General features: G+C 62.2%; 1 protein-coding gene across 10 annotated transcripts in view; it reads right to left on the minus strand.

Moving 5' to 3' along the window:
* Positions 1–1,145: 1,145 nt before the first annotated feature.
* The window catches only part of PIP5K1C (phosphatidylinositol-4-phosphate 5-kinase type 1 gamma), a 59,034-nt gene continuing 36,730 nt past the window's right edge, over positions 1,146–23,449 (minus strand). For 3 of the 10 annotated variants that reach the window (XM_073803474.1, XM_073803475.1, XM_073803477.1), the window contains exons 6-16: positions 22,753–22,905; positions 21,160–21,459; positions 20,214–20,419; positions 18,427–18,510; positions 17,143–17,191; positions 15,183–15,267; positions 13,367–13,528; positions 12,425–12,563; positions 12,302–12,334; positions 11,048–11,152; positions 7,021–8,532 (exon numbers count right to left, since the gene is read on the minus strand). In XM_073803474.1, coding sequence (XP_073659575.1) covers positions 8,013–8,532; positions 11,048–11,152; positions 12,302–12,334; positions 12,425–12,563; positions 13,367–13,528; positions 15,183–15,267; positions 17,143–17,191; positions 18,427–18,510; positions 20,214–20,419; positions 21,160–21,459; positions 22,753–22,905 — 1,836 coding nt within the window. In that variant the 3' untranslated portion in view covers positions 7,021–8,012. The other 7 variants (XR_012331155.1, XM_033854768.2, XM_033854769.2 and 4 more) reach the window with 7 other exon arrangements.

The raw sequence follows: 23,449 nt of genomic DNA on the forward strand, positions 1-23,449 counted from the left end.
CGCGGCCTGTGGAGGTGAGAGTTCAGGCTGCCCAAGGAGGTGAGGGGTGGGAGCTGGGACGGAGACGGAAAAGCCTTAGATGCTGGGCTGACCCTCTGTGAGAATCACCATCATGCTTCACCACCCGCCAATAATACCTATGTGTTTCAAGGGTTAAGGTAAAAAAACAAAACATAACTTGGATAACTCAAGTTCCCCATTAACCCATTTTATAGGGGGGGAAACTGAGGCTCAGAGTGAAAGTCACTGTAACACTCCCGCTCTCAATGAGGCAGTGCAGAGCTGGGATTTGAACTTGGTGGTCCAGCTTTGTCCTCTGGGTGCTGGCGAACCGTAAGAGGGCTTTGAGCAGGGAGGGATGGAAGGGGTCGTTAGGTGGGGTCCCTTCAGGGCAGGCAGGCAGGGGCAAGACTGGAGGGGCAAGAATGGAGGCCCGGAGATCCGAAGGACCCCGAAGTTCCGAAGTCCTGCCCTGAGCTCTCCCAGCCCACCCCAGAGAATGGCACTTAATACTTTAAATGTTTATCTTATAACACAACTTCCTAACACCACCCTAGATGCTAGCTTTGTATGCTCTGCTTGGTGCCGAGGTGGCGGTGGTGGCGCAAAGGGAACCCTTGATGACTGCCTGTCATGGGATGTGGGTTGTCCTGGTGATTTTCCCGATGCAGATGCATCCTTGAGCTTATCTGGATACTCATCTCTGAATGTAAGGTGAGCACATTCTCGATCGCCTAGTCTTGTGTATAAACAAGCCGAGCCGTCTGCGTCTGGGATTAAAACTGGGTTTTCCAAGGGCTTGTTTACAGACAGGATCTTATTTTCAATGCAGTGTTTCTCAAATTGGGAGTCCGGGAGAAATATTTTCCCCTTAAAAGGGGTCCACGCATTACTCAACTTGAGAGACTCTGGCAGAACAAATACAAACTCCGGGGAGTGTTTGTTCCTTCCAGCTGGGTTGCACTGATGTGAGCTTTTAAGTTTATCCGAGCTGAACTGGAACTCACTACTATTAAGGCATTCGGGTCCGTTGTTATTTAATTATTTTGATTCTTACTAAGGTTTCTTTGTGCTCTCCTTCAAAGTCAGTCCTTAAACTCCCCCTCAGACCATCGGAACGCACAGAGAGACAAAGAGGCGGCTAATGCTTATTACCCGATTTATTAGAGAGATCTCTTCCAAGTAAAAAGGGGGGGGGGATGGCGGGGCTGGGGGGTGGGGTCCCGGGGCTGCATATGAGTGTTACAGGGCCAGCAGTGGCTGCGGTTACAGAGGCGCCCATGGCTCTGGGTTTGAGCGGGATGGCGTCCTGTGCCCGAGGAGGCTGTGCCCCGGATTGTCACACACCAGACCATGGGGGCTGAGCACACGGAACCCCCGGTGAGAATTAAGACACACAAGGTTTGCAGTTTCGTTGTGTTTGGAAATCAGTTCGGCCATAAAAACGGGGTTGGGATGGGGACAGGCGATGCAACTGAACCACCAGAGAAGGTGGCCAAGGGTGCTCGTCCCGGAGTGGGGACCGAGGGGCTGCGGCGACAGTACCATGGCAGGGGGCCCCAGTGGGACGGGAGTATTGCACTGAGCCAGGTGGTGGAGGGAGAGGGCGAGAGGAGGCAGAGGCCAGAGGCCAGCAGGGGACACACCGGAGGTTCCACCTTGTCAGTCTCAGAACACGCCTTTCATTTGTACACTCGTGCCCACGTTCGCAGTGACAGCAGCCGTCAGGGACGAGCTGCGACAGAACCAGGACATCGCCACAAAGGAGTCGACAGACTTCCATCCTGGGGCGGGGTGGGGGCGACAGCTGGCTGGGTCCAGGGCCCTCCTTGCTGGGGGTCTGGGGAAGGCCGCGAGTTCACTACACGTGATAAATAAGGTCCTGCCTTCCTACCCTTGCCCTGACCATAAGCACATGCCTCCCATCGGCCCAGTCCGCAGACCACTTTGCATCCGTGTGACAGTTCTCTGAAAAAGGGACAAAGAATGCAACTAACACAAAGGGGGTCTTCAAAGGGGTGTTCATGACTTAGCACAAAAATGAAAACGTCTCGATCACCAGAAGGTTTGCAAATTTCTCCAAGTCAGCATCGGACTGATGCATTTGTTCCGTGGTTCACTCAGGAAAGCCTGAGGGGCCCAGCTCCTGCAGCTCGAGGTGGCTAAGGGCACCCTGGACGTGGGGCCCGATGCTCTGGTGGTCCCCACGGGACACAGTGTCTCTGTGCGCGGCCTCTGGGGGCCTGGGCGGGGACTCCGGTCGGCTTTTGGGCGACTCAGCAGTCCCTGTTCGTCCCCTTCAGACCTCTGCCCACTCAGCCCGCCTCCCCCTGGGCAGGACGGGGCAGGCACTGAAGAGGGCGCCCGTGTGAAGTCCAGGCGAGGACGTTCTGGAGTCTGGACACACCTTCCGTGGACAGGAGGGGAGGACGCTGTTTTGCTTCTAGTCCAGGACACTGCAGGCTTGTTCGGACAGGTCCTCTTCCCAGAGCTGCTTCGTGCTGAAGTGTCCCTGGCGGCCCTGCGCGGGGAGAGCCCCCAGGGCGCAGCCCGGTTCTCCAGGGAGGAGAGGTGCGGCTAGACACCAGGTTCTGGCCAGGCGCACGAAGCAGGCTGTGCCGGGGAGGCGAGGAGGGGGCCCGCCGAGCACAAAGACAGCAGTGTACGCAGTTTGCAATGGACTCAAAAAATCAAATTCCTGGGTCGGTGGGTTCTCCAGCTGTCTCAGGCTCCACCAGGGAGGCAAAGGTGGGGAGAAATTTTCCCAGAAGGTGCAACTTCCACTCCACGCTAGCTCCCAGCTCCTCCCATGCAGGGCGGGGCGGGCCAGGGGAAACCATCCCTGTTGTGTCCCTTTCCAGAGGCGGGAGAGACCCTGCAAAGCTGCCAGCTCCAGCAGCCTGCTGTGGACACAGCAGGGGCCCCTGGCGGCTGACCTGTGGGGCTCTGGGCCCAGCAGTGGTTGCCCTGCTGAAGATGACCATCCAAAAAAAAAAAAAATTTGTTTTTCACCAAGAATTTCTTCTCCTGTCCTTCAATCGGCACAGGTGCCCCCACCATTAAAAAGAAAGAGGATGCCCACCTCAGTCCTCTTACTCAAGGGGGTCTGGTCCTCTAGGCCGGGCACCTGACTGTGGGGCTCTGCTCCAGGACACGGCTCTCGGGAAGTCCCGTGGGCTGAGGGCCCGGCCGCCTCCTCCCAGCTTGGTCTGTCTTCTGGAGGAGAGGTAAGCCCACGGCCCTGAGTTCCATTGAGAGGGGGCGGCCGTGCGTCCACATGGAGGTTCTAATCACGCCTGGTGATTCCTGCTCAAGGTCACCGGGGAGGTGGGAAACAGATGCTGAGAGATGGCAGGGGTGACAGGGTGGAGAGCGCCCCCAGCCACCGCCCGGCCACCCTCAAGGACTGTGTCCGGCTCTTGGCCCAAAACCCTGAGCCAAGAGCACCTGGCAGGCGCGATGGGAGGCCTCCAGAGGCGCCCTGGGGACCCGGCGGCCCTTCCATCCCAGGGGCCCGTCCATCCTGGCCAGGACTTGGAATGGATTCCACTGGGGTGCAGGTCCCCAGAGCCTAGGGCCTGGTTCCCTCAGCAAGACACATGCAAGCACAGCAAAGAACCAGAAGTGCAGTGGAATGGAGTTTTTTCTTTTCCATTGTGTGGTGGTTTTGTGTTTTTTTTGGCCTTTTTCTTTTTCTAAAAAAACACACATGTGTGCTGCCATGTCTGTGCAAAGAATAAGGGCCCCAAATAAATACATGATCGGAAACGCAGGAGGGTTCACAGTATCAGGCACAGGGAGCTGACAGGGAGCCGGGCCAGGTGAGCCGCCCGGATTGGGATCGCTGCAGCCCGAGCGTCCGCGCCGTCGAGGGGAGGGCGAGGGTGAGGGCCGGCGGCCAGGCGGGCGTCTCCCGAGCTCTGGGCTGAGCAGGTGGGCAGCACCTCCAGGGAGCAGCCGGGGCAGCAGCAGACACTCGGCTCCATCAGTGCCTGCATAGGAATTACTGAAGAGGCAGGGGCGGGTGAGGCCATGTTGGGCCGGGGCCAGACCCACACCCGCCGGGCCTCCCCTGGCCGGGTCGGGCCCCACAGCTAATGCCGAGGGCCAGGGACCCCAGGAGCCATGAGGGCTGGACACAGGCCCCCGCACGGTAGAGCCCGGCTGCCCCTCCCACCCTGGGCCTCAGTTTCCCTGTCAGTCCCGGGGTGCCTGGAGGCCAGGCTCTCAGGCCCTCCTTGGCCAAGGCCACAGGCCTGAGCCCCGAGTGGGCCCGGCTGGCCAGCCGCGGCGCACTTACTGTGTCGCTCTCGCCGTCGGAGGCGGGGTGGGCCTGCGTGCTATAGTGAAGCGGGGAGTACACCCAGCTCCTCTCATCGGTGGGCTGGAGGGCAGGCGGGCAGCACGTGCGGGAAGGGCGCAGAAGAGCAAGGTGCGAGGAGGGGCGACAGAGGCGACAGGAAGGAAGGAAGAAACAGAAATAAAAGAGGGGGCCCCCGAGGCGGCACGGGTGGGCGGCTCAGCCCCCGCTGCCCTCTCCCTGACGGGGACCTGCCCCAACCCGGATGGCCCTCGGGCTCGGCGGGGCGGGGGGCCGGGCCTCTGGGGCTGAGTGGCCAGAGCGCGGTGGGGCGGGCAGGAGGAAGCGGTGAGTGGTGGGGGGGTGTCAAGGCAGGGCCGGCACAGCAGGAGGCGGGGAGGGTGGGCGGGGCTTGGTTTGCTTTGCTGTCCACCCCCACCCCCCCACCCCCCGCCATGGCACCCTGACCTCCAGCCTAGCCCGGCAGCACCCTGGAGACCCTCTGCTGGGGGCCCTGAGTGGTGGCGACGGGGGCGGCCCATTTCCTGACCCGGGAAGCCTTTCAGCACCGGCACACACAGGTTTGCTCAGGAGAGACCCAGGCAGGCGCCACCCAGAGAGCAAGCAGCAGAGGCCTCCCTGCCCCGCTCCAAGAGCCCGGGGTCACCTTCCTGGGGAGGGGGCGCAGCGGAGCCCAAGTTCCGGCCTGGGGACAGGCAGAGCGGGGACTGGCCGCCGAGGGGCCACAGGATGGTCTTCCTCCAGCTGCGTCTGGGGTGGGGTCCCAGTCCGGGTCCCACTGCGGGGAGGACATACATTCCTCCGGCCCCCTCGTCCCTCCCAGGTCTGCTCTCACCACCAGAACATTCTCGGGGCTCCCCCGGCCGCCTTCTGTTCTCTCTTCCTTCAACGTCCCCCACAGCCTGTGACCTCCACCCCTGCCGCCAGAGAACACACCTGTCCTGGCCGCGTCCCCCTGGGCGTCCCACGGCCCCTAAGCCCACGATGGCACCCCAAGACCCACCCCTCCTCGGCGGGGTTGGGGCACCACCAGCAACCAGCTTCTGCCCTGCTGCCCTCGGGGCCCGCCGGCTGCCTCTCCACCCCACCACCCCACCATCCCCGCAGCTCACAGGCCGTCCCGGTACCCATGTGGGCCCAGGCCGTGCACCCACGAGAACCGTGTCCACCTATGGAGGGGTTCACACAAAGCATCTGGGGCAGCAGGGCGAGACCCCAGCTCGGGCCCCGCTCATTCCTTCAGGGGGTCACAAAGCAATAACCCCCCTGGCCCCCTGCCCACCTGGGAGCCCAGGGGGTGGGGCCGGGCCCGTCTGGGGCCACAGCAGGCCCTGACACTGGGGTGGCTGCCCTGCTGGGCTCAGAGTGGGGATGACACAGGGGTCCCGCAGGGAACCCCGTGAAGAGCCGGCCCTGGGTGACCCACGGAAGTTGGGCCAAGGGCACGCCTGCCCCGCACGGCGGGCCTCGGCGTCCAGCCTTCCTCTTGCCGCTTCCTCTCCTCCCGTCGGCCTCCAGGCTCCTGCCTCTTCGGTGCTCCAGCCAAGACCGCCCTTCCTCTTCTGCCTCCCCACACCCTACGCGCTTCTCAAAAGTCCGTGTCAACCCCCCTCCAGGCAGCCTCTGCCACAGCACCCCACCCCATGGCCCTTGCACGCCACGTGTCCCCGACTCTGGGACCATCTCTGGGGAGCGGCATCCCTGGCTGGACCGAGCATGGTGGGAGGGCTGTGGAAGCAGTCTCCCTTTTTCAGGCTCGCCCGGCAGCGCCCGACACCCAGTGACGCTCAGAGGGGCTGCTGACGGGGCTGGAGTGTGGTCTCCAAGGGGCCTCATCTTGAGAACACAAAGTCTCGCTTTAGGCCTTTGCCTTGTCCTGCCCGTTTGAGTGCTGTGTGCCTCTAGGAGGTTACTTGGCCTCTCTGGGCCCCCATTTATTGCTCACAATGACAATAACAAGTACTAACGATGCCACCGCTACACAATATCCCCATAGCATTCCAGGCACGCTGGGTGGATAAGCGTTTATTAGACACACAGGTGCCTGAAGCTTGGGATCCAGATTGTGTCTACCCTGTACTCTCAGGGGCTCCCTGGAGAGCCAGGGACTCGGTGTCTCCATCTGTGAAATGGGTATGGAGGCACCAGCTCCTTTCTCCTGCAATTAAGGGCTTGGCTTTGCAGTCCCGCTGCTGACTCATGACGCTACCCCCTTCAGGGGACAGACACCCCGTGGGAGCCGTCAGCAGCGAGGTCTGAACAAGTGGGAGCAGGGCACCTGGCACGTCCCTGACCCGGGAGGGTGGGAAAAGGGGCAAGGGCGGCCAGGGGATGGGGGTCAGATGCAGACCCTGCCACAGCCAGGCCAGCCCCTGGAGCCCCCGCTGTGTGCCCGCAGGCCCAGTGATGCCCACCTCAGAGGGGAGTAAGCAACGTCCCCATGGGATGCCTGCAGCACAGAGCCCCACACGGGCCAGCGCGGCTGACCTCAGCCACAGTGACATTTTCCCCAAGTCCCTTCTCAGAGGAAGAGGAACAGCCAGGACCTGTGGCTCCCTGTTGCCCACGGCGCGGGGCGGGGCTGGGCTCCCTGGAGGCCTGCCACGGTCACTTACAGTCCCTGAGGAGCTCAGCGTCACGGCCCGCAGTCGGCGATGCCGGGGAGAGTAAATCCAGTACCTCCCATCGGTGAACTGGGCGGGCCGGGCGGGCGGGGGAGGAAGCAAACAGAGGACAGGATGAAGTGACAGGATGAGCCACAGGGATCTGGCAGGTGGTCAGGCAGGGAGGGCGCCGGGAGGGGCAGGTGAGCCGCTGGCCAAGCAGGAGGTGCGGGCAGGGGTCCCACTGGCTTCCTTCTCTGCTGCGCGGGGCCCGGCCGCCCACTCGGGGATTTCGGAACCCTGACGCACACGACAGGACACGGCCCCAGGGGCCACCTCCCCCAGATCCAGAGAGCGGGAAGCAACCAGCCCCGGCGGGAGCTGACGGCAGGTGGGGGGACACACAGGGTGCACTTGGTACCCTCCAGGCCAGGCAGGGCCGTGCCCTGGCAGCACTGGCTCGGGGACCGAGAGCAGGGAGGCCGGTGTTAGTTACGAAGCAGCGATGCCAGCGGGAGGGCCAAGCTCACCCAAACAGGCCCCAAGGCCCAGCGCCGGGCAGGGGGCAGGCCCCGGCTCATTTTCCTGGGGCAGGGTCAGGGGTCAGAAGTGAAAATGAAGGTCCGGGAAGAGGACGGGCGGCTGGGCGCGTGTCTGGCCCTCTCTTTTGTAACTGGGACCATGTGATCCCTGAGCAGGGCCACCCAAGGGAGATAGCTCCAGGACCTACTATCGGGGGCTCCCTGGCCCCCGGGCACCCACTTCACCCAGGCTCCTGGTTCAGCTCCCTGCCCGCCCATGGGAGGTGTGTGGGGAAGGAGACCCCCAGCTCTGGAGAGAGGTCCTGGGTCCCCGGGGCAGGGCCCCTTCCTACTCTGACGGACGCCACCTCGTCCAGGAGCAGCTGTGCATCCTCATCCTGTGAAGTCGGCAGTGTGGAGCCCACCTGCCCCTCTCGGCGGGGCCCTGGCCTCCCTGAGCACGGAGCCCACCCTCCGCACCCACCACCCAGAGAGAGAAGGTGCGCGTCATGCCAGCCCACCACGGCCAGCCTGGGCTGCCCCGGGACCCAGGGCCTGGGCCTCCCCTCAGGCCAGCGGGGCCGAGCACTTGAGGACTCCAGATGTTTCCCAGGGCACCGCTGAAGACAGGGCCTTGGCTCGTGACCAGATGTGGTCATGAGGCCTGGGCCGGAGGGCCTGGGCTGGATGGTGAGGGACGGGGGTGCTCCCCAACACCTGAGTGTGAGCGTGCTGGCCGGGCACGTGGCCCTGAGTGTTGAAAGGTGAGCACACACGTGTGCCTGAGTGTGAGTGCACGTGCAGGTGTGCACAGGCGCCTTGAGTGTGCGACGTGTCAGCACGAGCCTGTGAGGGAGCAGTGTGCGCGTGTGTGAACGGGTGTGGGTGTAAGCACACGTGGGTTCGTACAGGCACGTGCGTGTGTGTGCACGTGTGAGCACAAGTGGTGGAGGGTCCGGCGACGGGAGGGATCCCGGGAGGACTTACAAAGTAGATGTCTGTGGCGGGCGCGTCCTCCTCGTCTGAGGCCTGGCTGGCAGTTTCCACTTCGACGGCAGCAGAGGCACAGGCTGGGGATGACCCCTCCCTGGGGACACGGGGAAGACACGGGAGTCCTGGCTGGGGGTGCTCTGGACAGCCCGCGCCTTCTCCAGCCCACACCCCAGGACCCTCCCTGCTCCGCACCGTCCTTGACGCAGGGAGTCCGACTGCAGGGATGCATCCTGTCTGACACGTTCTAGTTCCCGCACAAAACAAACAGAACACCCCCAAGCACTGCTGCAGCCCAGGGAACAATGTGCCCACCCCCGAGCAGGCGGGCCCTTCCCCCTCTATTTGCTCAGCTTCACGCCTGTGGGCAGATCCCCGCCTCACCACTCACTTGCTGGGCAGCCATGAGGACCACGTTCTTTCTCGGAACCTCAGTTTCCTTGTCTGTAAAGTGGGGACACATGGCACCTACCCCCGAGGGGCCAGAACCTCTTTCTCCTCTTTTCTGAGCACTTACTAGGTGCCAGGCCTGTCTGAGGGCCTTGTGTGAATGAACCCACCAAACTTCCACTCGGGAAGGGGGGATGCTGCTGCTGTCCTGTGTTACAGATGAGGAAACTGAGGCTCAGAGTGAAGGTGAGGAACGTGCCTGAGGCCTTGGCTGGCGGCCATGTGACTGGTGACTAAATTTCACCTCCTGGATGAAATGACGAGTTCTGAGAAGAAAGAGCACCTGTAACCGTGCAGAACTGGTTCTCCAGTCACGTTTGCGGGGCAACTTGTGTTGTGGGGCAAAGACTGAATGACATTTCCCACCGCGACACTTCAGTTAATGGCAAAAAAGCTGACAGTGGCAGGAACTGGTGCGTGTGTGTGAAATAATAGCAAAGTGCACCTGGGAACGTGTGCTGGGAGTGCTAAGTAAAGTCTCTAGAAATAGAACACAAATTCTAAAAAGCATATAAAGCAAAAATTATGGGAAAGGCAAGAAGAACTGGATAAGGCAATTACAAAATTAAACAGCCCAAACAGATAAGAGGCAAGTAAGGACATAAAGGAACCGATGACACCAATCAAGACACTGGACAGAAAAGGCTTGTAGAGAACTTTCCATCTTTTCACAGAGAAGACACTTTTCTCCCAAGTGTCCACGGACACTTAAAAAGGGAATTTTGGGGACTTCCCTGGTGGTGCAGTGGTGAAGAATCTGCCTGCCAATGCAGGGGACACGGGTTCGAGCCCTCGTCCAGGAATATTCCACATGCCGTGGAGCAACTAAGCCCGTACGCCGCAACTACTAGGCCTGCTCTCTACAGCCCGAGAGCCACAACTACTGAGCCCACCTGCCACAACTACTGAAGCCTGCATGCCTGGAGCCCTTGCTCCACAACAAAGAGAAGCCACTGCAATGAGAAGCCTGCACACCACAACGAAGAGTAGCCCCCGCTCACTGCAATTAGAGAAAGCCCGCGCTCAGCAACGAAGACCCAACCCAGCCAAAAAAAAAAAAAAAAAAAAAAAAAAAATAGCGTAATTTTTTGGCTGCATTGAGCGGCATGTGGGATCTCAGTTCCCCGACCAGGGATCGAACCCCTGCCCCCTGTAGTGGAAGCGCAGACTCTTAACCACCGGGGAATTCCCCAAAGCGTAGACTTTTTTAGGCCATTTTCTTCAGCTCGAAACCTAATAAAGTTAGAAGTAAGTACCAAGAAGGTAAACAAAAAATCTTAAACACTTGAGAGACACCCCTAAAAAGCCTTAGTCCAGGGTCTCCCCCTCAGCACTGCTGACATCGGGCAGGTCATTCTCTGCTGGGGCCCATCCTGGGCGCTGTGGGGTGTGGAGCAGCGTCCCTGGCTCCCACCATGATGTTAAGAGCACCCCCGGTCGTGACCACCAAAGATGTTCCCAGACACTGCCCACTCTCCCCTGAGGGCAAAATCACTCTCAAGTGGTTGAAAGCCACTATCTTAATTCAAAGAGGAAATAAGAAAAAAATCACTAACCATGCACATGTGAGTCAGTATAAAAGAACTGCTTCACGTCAAAACCCACGGGACACCGCAAAAGCAGTACTCAGAGAAAACTACATAGCCTTAAGGGCCTCATTATTAAAGAAAAAAAGGAATTTAAGCTGGAATAAAGAAACAAGTGAGAAAACAAACCAGAAGCAGCTAGAAAGAAGTCATTACTAGCGAGTTACAGTGAATGAAATAAAAACAAAACACAACAGGGGAAAAGGTAACTAAGTCCCCAACTGGTTCTTTGAAAAGCTTGTAAGTTGCTGTCTCGCAAGCCCCAGCAAAGCTAAGAGGGCAAAGAGAGGAAGGGTGGGAGGGAAAGTAACCTCAGATGACAGGGCGGCTCTGAGCCCTGGAGGAGGCGACCCTTCCCAGAGTGCAAGACCCCCACTGCTCCCGGCATCACGCGCTCCCTTCCCCCCCATGCCCCACGCCCCGGAAGCCCCATTCCCGCCCCCAGCTTGCGGACTACTTTCCCCAGCCTGCCCAGCGGACAGCTGGCCACGTGACCACTCTCGACCAATGGGGCCAGAGCAGAACTGGAATGCAGGAACCAGGTAACGGGACCGCAGGGACTCGAGGGCCACTCACCCTGCATCTTCCTCTTTGGGGACCACGATTTCCACGCTGCACGCGGGCTCCACCTGCACCGTGATCTGCTGCAGGTCCTCCTCCGCATGCGCCTCCTCCTGGGGCCTGGAGGCAATGGGAAGCCGCGCCTCAGTTTCCTTCCTCACCTCCCCCCCCCCCCACCCCCAGGAGCACCAGCAGAGCTCCAGGCCGGTGCCAACTTCCAGTCCCGGTTAACAAGCTCGTAGCCTCCACGAGGTGCTGTCTCCACGCACCATCAGACCAGGGCCCTGAGCCAGCCCAGCTCGCACCTGGTCCCTCTGGCCGTCATGCCCGCCTGGGGGCTGCAAGAGTCCACCTGGGGCTATCCTGTGACTCTGGCACCAGCAGAGGCATAATGAGTGAATGGTGGCCTGGATCCCGCCCACCCCCTGGGGGCAGCTAGGCACCTGCCTGGGGCCTGGACTAGGGGGTGAGGTAGTTCTGGGGTTCCAGGCTGAGACCCGTGGTGCAGGTGGGTCAGAACATTGCAGCATCCAGACGTGCAGAATCTCTGGATGGCAACACCAGGGAGCAAAATGGTGGCTGACATCAGAGCAGGTAGCTGGACAGGGGGGGATGCACTTTGCACCAAAGATGTTTTGTACCATGACTTTTTTTTCAACTGGCAGGAATTATCCCAAAAAAACTAATTACAGAAATGCCCTCTTCACTGCAGTCCTGTTACAAGATGAAACAACTGGGAACAACCCAAGTGTCCATGGCCCATTAGAGGGACGGCAACCAGCACATGCTCCACCTGCTCAGACAGGTGACCTTCTGCTGGTAGGTGACAGAGTAAGGGGCAGTGTGCCGCCCAGAGTGCACGCTGGTCAAAATGTGAGGAGAGACAGGCCCGAACGTGTGTCTGCTTGTATATTCACAAATATCTCCGGAAAGAGACAAAAACTCCGTCCGGGGGTTGCTCCCAGAAAGGGGAGCAGGCATGGGGCAGGGGGAAACATCTTAACTATTTTCCTTTTTGTATCTCTTAGAATAAAAATATTAATAAAAAGAGAAAGAAGAACCAACAGGCACGTGTGGGAGCAGGGTCCTCTGGGCAGCCAGGTGGGAGACAGACACAGAATCACCTGAGATATCCTATGCGGTCTAGAGCCTGACTTGAATCTGTGCCCGGAAAGCAGTGGTCAGAGACGAAGGGCTCTGGCTGGGGAAAGCGGGGGATGGACTGGGGCGGGCGAGAGAAAGAGGGAGACGGCTGGGGTCTCAGCTCACCGGCCATCCTGTCCGGAGGACTGCGTGCGCCGCCTGCAGAGAGACCACAAGGAGGTGGGAGAAGTGGGGCGAGGCCCCGCCCACGCACAGCCCCCCGCGGAGGGACACGTTTGGTCTGCTCACCTGTACCGCGGCTGCTCTGATGTCTCCGAGGGGGACCGCTCTGGGATGGAGAGGGACGTGGAGGACAGGGTCGTGGCGATGGAGGCGGTGGTGGCCTCCTCGAAAGAAGGCGGTGTGCAGGGCAGGAGGTCTGGCCGGCCTGTGGCGAGGAGTGGGTGGGCACTTGCGGGGGCCTGGGAGGCCTCTGGGCTCCACCTACAACTCGGCTCACCCTCTACCACCCATGCCCCCTACTCCCACCTGCCACCCCACACTGTCGTCCCTGCCAGCTTTAAGCGGGCAGATGTGCTCCAATTTCCCCCTGGCATAAGACCTTCCAGTAGCTTCCCACTGCTCTCAAACTGAAATCCGAACCCCTCCCTTCGGCCCCCAGGGGGTCCTGCTCCACAGGCCTCACCTGCCCTCTCCCCCCTCCCGCTCTGCTCCAGACATACAGGCTCCTTGCTGTGCCTCCCACACAACAGGCTAGGCCAGGTCACACCCCAGGGCCTCTTGCACAGGCAGCTTCTCCCTTCCTTGATGCTCTTCCACCAGCCCCTCCCTGCCTGGAATCTCTGACCCAGGGGACGGGAGGGACCTTCCAGAACATCAGGCCCAACCCAATCAAGTACTTCATCCCTCCAGGTCTCTGTGCACCTCTGATGTGAAGGGAGCCTGTCACCTCTGGGGCGTGGGTTGCGGGGGGTGGGGGTGGGGGTGGGCGGGGAGGCAAAGTCTATGCTCAACCTTCACTGTGGCTCTTCCGGGGGCCCCGTCCCAGCTGCTCCCCACTTCCCAGCTGGGTTCCAGTCACCGCCCCTTCCCATCCAGGCTAGGCCCAGCTGCAGGGGCTGCTTCCTCCTGTTGGACTGCTGCTGTTGCTCCCTGAACCCCTCCCTTCCCAGCCCCCCAGGGACGACGCCTTGCCCCAGGGGCCCCCTTATCTCCCAACCGCCTGCTCACCTTCATCCTCCAGCGTGGGGTAGCTGCGGGCCCCCCGCAGGTCGTACTGCGCGTCCTCCCGCTCGCTGGGGATCTGGCTGGCCGAGAAGGCGGCGGTGGGCCCCAGGGGCTTGACGGCCAGCAGGGCACCGCGGCCCTTCTTGGACGGCGAGGACTTGAGGGCTGCAGAGGAAGGGCGGTTGGTGCTTGGGCGGCAGCACCGAGGCCGGGCCCTGCGGCCCCCGGTGCCTCCGTTGTACAAAAGCCTGGCTGCCACCCCCCCACCCCGCCCCACCTCCAGCCTGGCCCCCAGTGCTCTTCACTCTTGGTGGAGAAAGCCTGCCCTGCTTTCCACCCGGCTTGCCTCGGGAGGTGCCAGGAGCCCCAGGTACCTGTCCTGCCCGTCAAGAGAGATGGGACGAGCCCCCGGGGATCCAGCACTCCCACCCCGGCCCCCAGAAACAGCAGCAGACCAGCAGCTCCCAACACTTGCCACGCACTCTGGGGCCTCACCCACTGTGTCGCAGCCCACCCGGCCACGGCCCCGCCGCTGACATGGAAGTCAAGGCCTGGGACAGTGGGGCTCAGCACCAAGGGTCTGGCTCCCATGCAGGCTGCAATGGCCTGGGGAACGCAGCTCAGCTCTCGGGGCCCCCAAGTCCTTGTCTGCAACATCAGGGTCAGGGGAGGCGGGTAAACCCCGAGACGCCCTCTGCGCCCCGTCAGGACCTGTCACCACCCTCTCCCAGCGGGCCCTGTGACCTCTGCCCCCAGCATGGCGAGCTTAGCTCCCGCATACAGTAGGCGCTCGGTTTGCCTTAGGTACAGCCATCCAGTCCCTGGAGGCCGGCACTCCCTGGACCACAGCACCCTGAGAAGGTTCCAGGAAGAGATGTACTGGTAAAGGTTAACAACCGGCTCTCTGGGGACAGAGGCTGGGTTTGTGGTATTTGCCGATTTCCATGGTGTAAATGGTCCCTCCACAGTCAACCTCAGCGTACAACTAGATGTCACAGAACGTGGAGCTGTGCCGAGAGCCAGCTGCAGGTGACCGGCGCTGGCTCATGGCCCGCACACATCTGGCCCAGGCAGTGAGAGCAGCCCCCCAGCTGAGAGCCAGACACTGGGCCTGCCCCTTCCCACTGCCTGCGTGGAGCCCCCATGGAGTGCAAGGCCTGGACAGTAAGGCGCACACCAAGACCACCCCCACGCCCACAGACGCTTACTGAGCACCTACTGTGTGCCAGGCCCCGAGCTGGACGCTGGGGACGTGGAGTGACCAGAGTGAACAAGCACCCTGCCTTTTGGGGGTAGGTGAGGGGTTGGGGGGGCCGACGACAGACACGTAGGGAGAAAGACCCCTTCAGGCCCCATGTGGGGTCCGGCCTGGGGTGCACCAGGGTCTGTGACTCTGGAGGCCCAGCACGGACATGGGACCTCCAGAGGCCACCATGGGCCATGGCCACCACGATTGCCCTGCGCCCTCCCCGACGACGCCCAGTTGGGCTGATGACTGGCCGGCTTCCGTGTGGCAAGGTCCCATTTCCTTGGCAACGGTGCTTCCCCACTGATCGCGTGCGTAAACACACCTCCCCCTCCTGGCTCTGTACAGATGGGGAAACTGAGGTGCGGAGGGGGCATCACTTGCTCAAGGCTGAGCGGGAAGGAGAGGACTGGGACTGGGCGGGCACCACCCCCACTGCCCTGTGCCCTGGACCAGGTCCCCGCCTGAGGCCCAAGGCTGGCTGAACACAGGACCAGCGCTCCAGGTTTACCCTGCCCTTGATCTTCCGCCCTCTTCCCTCCACGCCCCCACCCAGAGGGCCTGGGCACTCACAGGAGTTCTTCCGGAAGACCGTGTTGCTCATGAACTTGAAGAAGCGCTCGGCGTAGAAGCTGGGTCGGTGCACAGAGATGGTGTCCTGGGAAGGGAAGTAGGGGCCCGAGGGCAGGCAGGTGTGAGTGCTGTGGCCCCATGGAGGCTCCCGTGTCGGGGGCGGGATGTAGCCTCTGGGGGGAGGGGACCCAAGGAGCAGGTAGGGACAGGGAAGCAGGAAGGTGGTTTCCTAATAATCGCATCTGTAATTTTAACTTTTTGAACCATGTTTCAAAGAGGTAAACAGGTAAGTATCAAAATCAAGAAACCGGAAAGAATCTCTAAAGCAAGGGTAGGGGAGAGCACGGCCCGTGCCTGCTTCGAAAGCTGGGTTGCAGGCCTGTCCCTGTGGCTGAGGGAGGCTGGTGTCCTCGGGGCAGGCAGGCCCGGCGTCCTGCACTCAGGTGGGGGCGGCCCTGGCCACGCACTGCTCCTCATCTGTGCCACGCGGAGACTGGAGGCTGCCGGCCTCGCCAGGATGTAGGGACGTGAGGCAGGGAGCCCGGCACACGGTCGGGGCGCGATACGGGCTGGGCCCCTGGACGGACACCCTTGCTGTCCCTGGGATCCAGTCTCCTTGCCCGCTATGGCACGGTCTCCCTAGCACTGCTGACAGCAGGCCGGTCGTTCTCTGGGGGCCGTCCTGGGCACTATGGGGTGTGGAGCAGCATCCCCGGTCCCCACCCACTCGATGCCAGGAGCCCCCCAGTGTGACCGCCACAGATGTCCCCTGACACCGCCCGGTGTCCTCCCCCGGCTGTAACATAACAGAACCCATCTGGACATGTGGCCTCCCACAATGAACGCTGCACTCTATCCTTGCCTGCGTGGAGGCGTGGCCACATGGCCACATGACCACGTTCTGGCGGATGGCTGGCGAGCTGAGATGAGCTGAGATAACGGAAGAGTCTCTCCGCCCTGAGAGGAAGGGCGCCCCTCCCTCCGGCTGGGGCCAGGGGCTGAGGACAACGCCTGGGGGTGTGCAGCAACACACAGGAAGAACCTGGCCCCCAACACTGAGGGCCATCCTACTGGCCCCAGGATGCTCACACCTGGACGGTTACTTCCATCAACATTTGAGGCTCCTGGGGAGTCGACCCAAATCCTCTGATGGGGGTCGCGGCCGCCCAGCTGTAACCTGGACCTTCTCAGCGCTTATTCCGGAAGGTCCCCCAGACCCTCCAAACGCTGAGTGGTGGGCGGGCTAGTTAGGATGCTGGATTTTACAGACTGCAGGCACACACACAGCCCTTAGCACTTGAGTGAGAGCTGGCCTGCGGGGGGCGGGGGGGCCCATGGGAGGAGAGGCCTCCGCCTGAGGGTCCACAGCTGGACCAGGGGTGCGCGGGCTGCCTCAGGCCCACAGGCAGGCTCTGTTTAGCCCCAACTCTTGGTCCTCACAGTCTTTTACATTCTGAAGTAATTCACTGCAAGTGTTCACGGGTTGGCTGCGCTCACAGGAAAACATGAATTTCAAGCTTTTCTCAAATAACTGAGCCGGTCCACCTAAGCAGGCCCCACCCCCATGGGGCAGCAGGGGTCAGAGTTGTGCAGTATTGCCCCCAGGGTGCAGCTGGGGCCCAAGACGCCCTCCACATCACACGTTCCCAGAATGCTCTCTGCCTGGCCGGCCCCTGACTCTCCGGGTCAGCCTGTCCTTGGGAATCCTTCCCACTCAGCTCGGGGCCCCCCGACCCGCTCCAGGAAGCCTTCGTGTACCGCTCACGGATGGCTCGGACCCCTCGTTGAGGATCCTGCAGCTGCCTTGCTTCCTCATCTCAGCCCTGACCCCTTGGCCCATGACTGTGGCTCCAGAAAGGGGGACGCATCTCTCAGCTCTTTAGCACCTGTGCCTGGCCCAGGGAGACGATCAGTGCGTTTGTGGACGGATGGACGGAATGAACGAACAAACGATGCTCACCCCATCATGGACGAGAGCCTTCCAGGTGTGTTCCAGCTTCTTGATGAACCTGCAGAGAAGAAAACGCCCAGAACGTCAGCCAAACCTTCAGGTCCAGGGGTTCTCTTCTGGGCAAGCCCATTCCAGGGGACACTGTTGATATCTAGGGACGTTTGTGGTTAGCACGGGTGGGAGTGTTCCTGGCATCAAGGGGGTAGAGGAGTCCTGGTCTAGAGCAATGAGGCCACCTGTTGCATCAGCCAGAGGCCACCTCCCCTTTCCTGCCCCCTTGACCGCCCCCCCCCACCTGCTGGCTGCTCCCACCACATTCTCTGGGGGTGGCAGTGGAAAGGTCGTGGTACATAGCCCCCCGTGCGGGACAGAGCCCACCCTTCCTCTCTCCCACGGGCCAGGCTGAGCCCGGCCCCTCGCTGCTGGAGTGAGCGCCCTGCACCATGACCCCCAGCTAGGCCCCGCCTGACACCGGGGCTGGGGAGAATGTTGCCTCCTCCAGGCAGCCTTCCTGGACACCTCTAGGCTGCAGGGGGAAGGAGCCCCTCCCTTGGCACACACCTCCGCCTCAGGGTGAGCTCCCCTCGCCCCACCCGGGGCCTCTGCAGAAACCCTGGAGCTGCCTGCTCCTGCTCCAAACGGGAGGGAGACGCCTGCAGGGGGTGGGGTCAGCCCTCAGGAGAGGAAACAGGCTGCAAACATCAGCCGTCTGATGGGCAAGAGGTGACCAGCAGGCAGAGGAGTCACCCAACGCCAAGTGGAGTTCCCGGCATGGGGTGGGGTGTGGACGGGAAAGGGGGACCGCCACGGCCACAACCTGCCTGTCACGCCTGGACTGTGTGTAACTCCTTCGATAAAAAACTAACAAGAGACGCTCACTTCTGTAAGCGTGCGAAGCACAAGGCACGGGTAACGGAGCTGCCCGTCACCCAAGAGCGTCTGGTTCCTTCGGCTACACCACGCTCGTGTCCACACTCGAGACCACACAGCACACGGCATCGGCTGTGAGCATTTATTTCTGGAAGTGTAGGAACCTTCCAGAGATGTTGCGCTTCCCAGCCACAGGGTGTTTCCGTCTTGCTCTGCTCCGCCCAGCACTTGGCACACGGCAGGGCCCACAGTCAGTCAGCTGGCGACACCTCACCCACCACCCAGCCCTGCACTGGCCCTGACCGGGCTCTCACTGGGGAGTGGGGAGACAGGGTGGGGGCAGGCACCCACCCGTGGGACCGCAGGCTGGAGGGGGCACGGGCTCCCACCTGGAGGACCACAGGATGGGGGGCGGGCACCCACCTGTAGGACTGCAGGATGTCGATGATACCAATGTGTAGCAGAAGCCGCTCCCCGCGGCCGTTCACAGCGGGGATCCCGCCCATCCTGGGGAAAGGGGTCGAGAGTACCAGCACCTGCAGAGCTGCCTCAGGGGCAGGCCTGCCTGTCAGGGGCACAGGTTGGAGATGGCCTGGAGCCCCGAGCCTGGGGCCCTGGGCCTGGTCTGGGACTTGCAGGGACAGAGATGGAGGGAGACGCAGGCAGGACTGATGGGGCCTGGGGCTCGAGGATCCACACGCTCCCTGTAGATGGCAGCCTGGCTGGACCCTCAGAGGGGGTCCAGGCACCTGGGAACCCCACCCTGGTGAGGGGTCGAGCAGCTCTTCCGGCCAGCTCACCAAGTCAAAGCTGGAGGCCACAGGGTGCAGAGGAGTCCCGGCCATGAGACCCAGATGTGCGCACACCCACACGTGCACATGCGGAACTTGCACACACACGTAGGCACACGCACACATGCCCGCATGTGCACGTGCAGGCTCCCGGGCAGGACCAGGCTTCCAGGTGCAACCTGGAGAGTTAATGGCCTCATGCAGCCCCAGGCTGAGCCTGCCCCGCGCACTTAGCGAGGTTGCACGATGCAGCAGCTGTCCTGCAGTCATTAGGGCCCCAGAGGCTCTGCCAGCCACACTCCACACCCGAGCTCACCTGCACGCCCTGCCATCTCGCCTGGCCTGGCACCAACCCTACGAACGCCACACGGCTGAGCTCCGGGCCAGCTCGTGTCCTCCCAGCCTCAGCCCAGTCAGGGCCCTTCAGCTGGCGGCCCAGTGTGGTGGCCAGGCCGGGGTCAAGCCTCGGCCCGTCCCCCAGCTGGCTGTTGCACCCTGACGGCTAGCCCCACCTCTGAGCCTCCTTTTCCCAGCTGAAGACATGGGGATGCCACCCTCCTCCTCCAGGGCCCCCTACCCCCCAACTGAACAGGGTCCGGAAATGGAGGGTGCCGCCAGTTCCCGGCATGGTCAATGCCTGGTGATGAGGGGACAATCGTGACACGTGTCCACAGCAGCCGTTTCCATCTGGGGCGACTCTGTCCTCAGGGGACAGTGATGCTGTCTGGGGACATGTGTGGTTGTCACGACTGGAGGGCAGGGATGCTGCTCCACCCACCACAGTGCTCAGGACGCCCCAGAGAAAGTGACCCGACCCTGAACGTGAGAAGCACAGGGTGGGTGGTAGGGATATTCTGTGAGTATGTCAGCGACCGCGCCCAAGCCCCCAGGGCAGGACCAGGTCGGCCAGGTGGTGGGTGGGGTCAGGGGACGCACTCCTCTCTGGACCCGGTCACCCCTCACTGCCGCCTGGCATCGCCAGGGAAGGACCGTTCTCAGCCCTGCCCCCGGTGGGTCCCGGGTTTGGTATCTTCCACCTTCTCCGGGGCCGTCTTTCAACACTTTTCCAGCTTTGCTGCCTACGGTGGCGCTTTAACCCACCCTGGGGCCCAGCGGGAGGGAAGGGGATCTGTGCTTCCCACAGCGATGGCCAATGACCTCCATCTACTGACTGACTGATCTGGACGCCCTGGTCAGAACACCTGGCCGCAGCTGTGTGTCTGCCGTCCACCCCTCGGGGCACGGGGGGCTGGGGGATGGGTAGGCGCTGCTGTCCGCTTAACAAACCAGGAACAGGCCAGACCCTGGACTCGGTCGTATCCCTCTCACCTTCCTCACGACTCCCCCCGCCCGCTTCTCGCCTGGCAAGGGGGCCGGGGCAGAGATGAGAACGGGAAGCCCCCGAGCCCCGCCACCTACGTGTCGTCCGTCTCGATGGCCTCCCCGCGCGCGGCCCCGCCCTGGATGGACTCCATGGCCGTGGAGTAGAGCGCCTTCTGGCCCAGCGGCCGCTTCTCGTCAGCGGTGCTCTGGGCGCCCTCGGCCTGCCGCTCACGCTCCTGCTGGTCGATGTTGTGCACGCCCAGGAGCAGGCTGTAGTCCATGATCTTGAAGCTCTCCAGCACCTGTGGGGCCGGGGGTCAGGGGGAGGCGCCAGCTGCCCCCCAACCCCCACACCCCACCCCCATCTGGGTCTGTGTCCACTCAGTCCCCACAGCCAGGTGGGAGGCCCCATCCTCATCCCACTGGGGACCCCAGCGGTGGGCCTGGGGCACAGCTTCTGACTCGAGGCCAGGCCGCCCTGGCCCTGGTTCAGGAGCCCGGTTCTCTGGTCACCACTCCTGCTGCAGGCCCCAAGGTGCAGCCCAGGACGGGGACACCCGGGCCCTGGGGGGTGGGCTCTTGAAAGCCGTGGGGCCCTGAGGTGTCTGGTGGTTTTCTGGGGAGGGGTCTGGGAGCCGGGGTGCAGAGGGGACCCTGGAGGACCCAGGCCTGGCCTGAGCCCTGCCAGGCCTCCGTATCCTCGCCTCTGAGGCCGAAGGGGGCGCGGGCAGACTGCAGTTGCAAGGCCTGCGAAGGGCCTGGCGGGTTTTCTTTTTTCCTAAGAAGCACCTGCCCATGGAGGGCAGCTTGGAGCCCGCACAAGCCTGATCTGAGGTGCGCTGTAAGGTGAGGGCCCTCCCTGAAAACACCAGGCTGCTCCTGGGGCTTTGTTTCGGCAGCAGGAACGCAGCCTGAGGTGGGGCTGGGGCAGGGAGGGAGCGCGTATCTCGAGCTCACACTGCGTCCCCACTTTACAGGTGGGAAAACCGGGTCTCAGAGATGGAGGCCCCGTAATCACGGCCCCGGCCAGGCCCCTCCTCACCAGGCAGTCGCGCTGCAGCGTCTTGACGAGCGCGGAGAAGGTGTCGGCGTCGAGCATGAGCCCCTCAGGCATGTCCTGGATGAAGTCCAGGTCTTTGTAGGTGGGGATGCTCTTTTCCTTCTCCTTCTTGCTGGCCCGCCGCTTGTACGTGGAGCCCTTGAGGTCGAACTTGAGGTGCATCCTGACCACGCGCGGCAGCACGTTGTTCATCACCACCACGCGTATGTTCTTCCCACCCGACTGCACACAGTACAGTCCGTAGAACTTGGGCAGCAGCGTCCGTGGGTTCTGGTTGAGGTTCTGGGGAGGAGAGGGTCACTGGAGATGACGCCGGGAGCTGTGCCCGCAGCCTGCACGGCACCCTGTCTGCCCCACAGATCTCAGGCCAGAGGCTACCTCCTCAGGAAGCCCACCCTGACCACCTCTCCCAGGCTCGTCCCTCTCTCCGCGCCCCCAGCACCCTGACTGTACAGCCAGCCAGATGAGTTCGCCATCACCCCACCTGGAAGAGCCAGGAGGATCTGTTTCTACAGAGTCAGGCCCAGCGAGAGACAGCCTTTCCATAAAGGGCCCCAGGGGATGCTGCCGAGGTGTCTGGGCCTGGCTTCCCACCAGGTCAGACCCAGGTGTCCCACCTCCCCAGCCCAAACTGGGGGGATGGCAGGCATGGCCTCCAGGCGTGTCCAGGGCAGGGGTCAGCAAACTCCGGCCCGAGGGCCAAATCCAGGCCACTTGTCTTTGTACAGTCGGGAGCTAAGAATGGTTTTACATTGTTAAAAAAATAAAGCGTCCTGTGACATGTGAACATTACGTAAAGTGCTCACGTCAGTGTCCAGAAGAGAAGCTTTACTGGCACTCGGCCATGGCTACTGGCTCTCGCCTCGTCTGTGGCAGCTCTCTCGCTGCCACGGCAGAGCTGAGCCGTGGAGACAGAGGCTGTCACTCACAAAACTGAAAATGTTTACTGTCTGGCCCTTTACAGAAGAAGTTTGCTGACCCCGTGAGCTAGGGGAGCCGGGGGTCTCACCCAAGATCATGCACGGCTGGGGTGGGTGGTGCACCCCACAGGGAGAGATGGGTCACGACCTGTGCAGAGCTGCCCGGGGCCTCTGCCCCTGCCCACATCTGTGTGTGTATCAGGACCCCCGCTACTGCAGGCCAGCAAGTCTGAGGCTCCTGCTCCCACCCCCGCCCAGCGGCCCAAATGCCAGCTGGCAGCCAGGCCCACCTCCCCAGCGCCTCTCTGAGTCACCGGCTGTTGAGACACGAGGCGCGAAGCCATGATTTCTAGGACCCGTGACTCAGGGCAGTGGGCTGGGGGGATGGCCAACAGGGCCCAGATGGCTGTTCCTGCCTGCCACGTGAGGGGGTCCTGCGGGTGGGGCTCAGTGACCCAGGACGGCCTGCCTGGAGGGGATGGTGCCCAGGGTGGGTGGTGCCGGGGTGTGTGTGCGGGGGGGAGGGAGATGCCGGTGCCCGGGGGTGGGGGTTAGTGCTGGTGTGGGGGGACTAGTGCCCACAGCTCCTCGGGCAGAGGGAGGAGGAGGGTGTGAGGTCGGGGGCGCTGGGGCTGGAGGGGCACGGCGCTCCCACCATGTAGTAGCCGGGCAGCAGCTTCTGCAGGAACTCGGCCTCCTTGTGCATCACCGTCTTGATGATGAACTCATCGTCGCTGGTGACGTAGAACAGGGAGCCGCTGGCACCAGGGTTGGACAGCTCGATGAGCGGCTCATTACACAACGAGTACTGAAAAGGGGGGCAGCGAGTGGGCGGGGTGCTCACCAATCCCCACCCCCCCAGGGGCCCAGGGGCTGGCAGGCAACCCCGAAACTGGTCACCGTCAGCTCCATTTTACAGACAAGGCCACTGAGACTTGGAGAGGGGGACGGTCTCGCCCAAGGCCACACAGCAAGGATTTGAGCCCGGGCTAAGCCTGCAGCCTCAGTGCTGACCCACTAGAGTGTGTTCCCTCTCCTGTGAGGGACAGACACCTGGCCATATGGGGAGCCGACACACCTGGCCACGACTTGCCTCCCAGCCTCCCTGCAGCTACGACGGTCAGCTCTGACCCGTGAGCCGTAAGCACAGGCTGCCGCGTGGGACTTGGGAGAGGCTCTCTAAACGGGTGGCAGGAGCTGGCGCACCTCCTGTCTGAACCCCTCTCTCCTCCCCACCTGGAACCCCGCAGCCGCACTGGACCACGTGGTGACCTTGGGGGTGGAAGCCCAGCACCGGGAACGGCAAAAACAGAAGCTGCGTGCCTGGTGAGCAGCCCCACCCCGGCCCCCCG

The sequence above is a fragment of the Tursiops truncatus genome, chromosome 3 (assembly GCF_011762595.2).
Source record: "Tursiops truncatus isolate mTurTru1 chromosome 3, mTurTru1.mat.Y, whole genome shotgun sequence".
In the NCBI taxonomy this organism is placed as follows: domain Eukaryota; kingdom Metazoa; phylum Chordata; class Mammalia; order Artiodactyla; family Delphinidae; genus Tursiops; species Tursiops truncatus.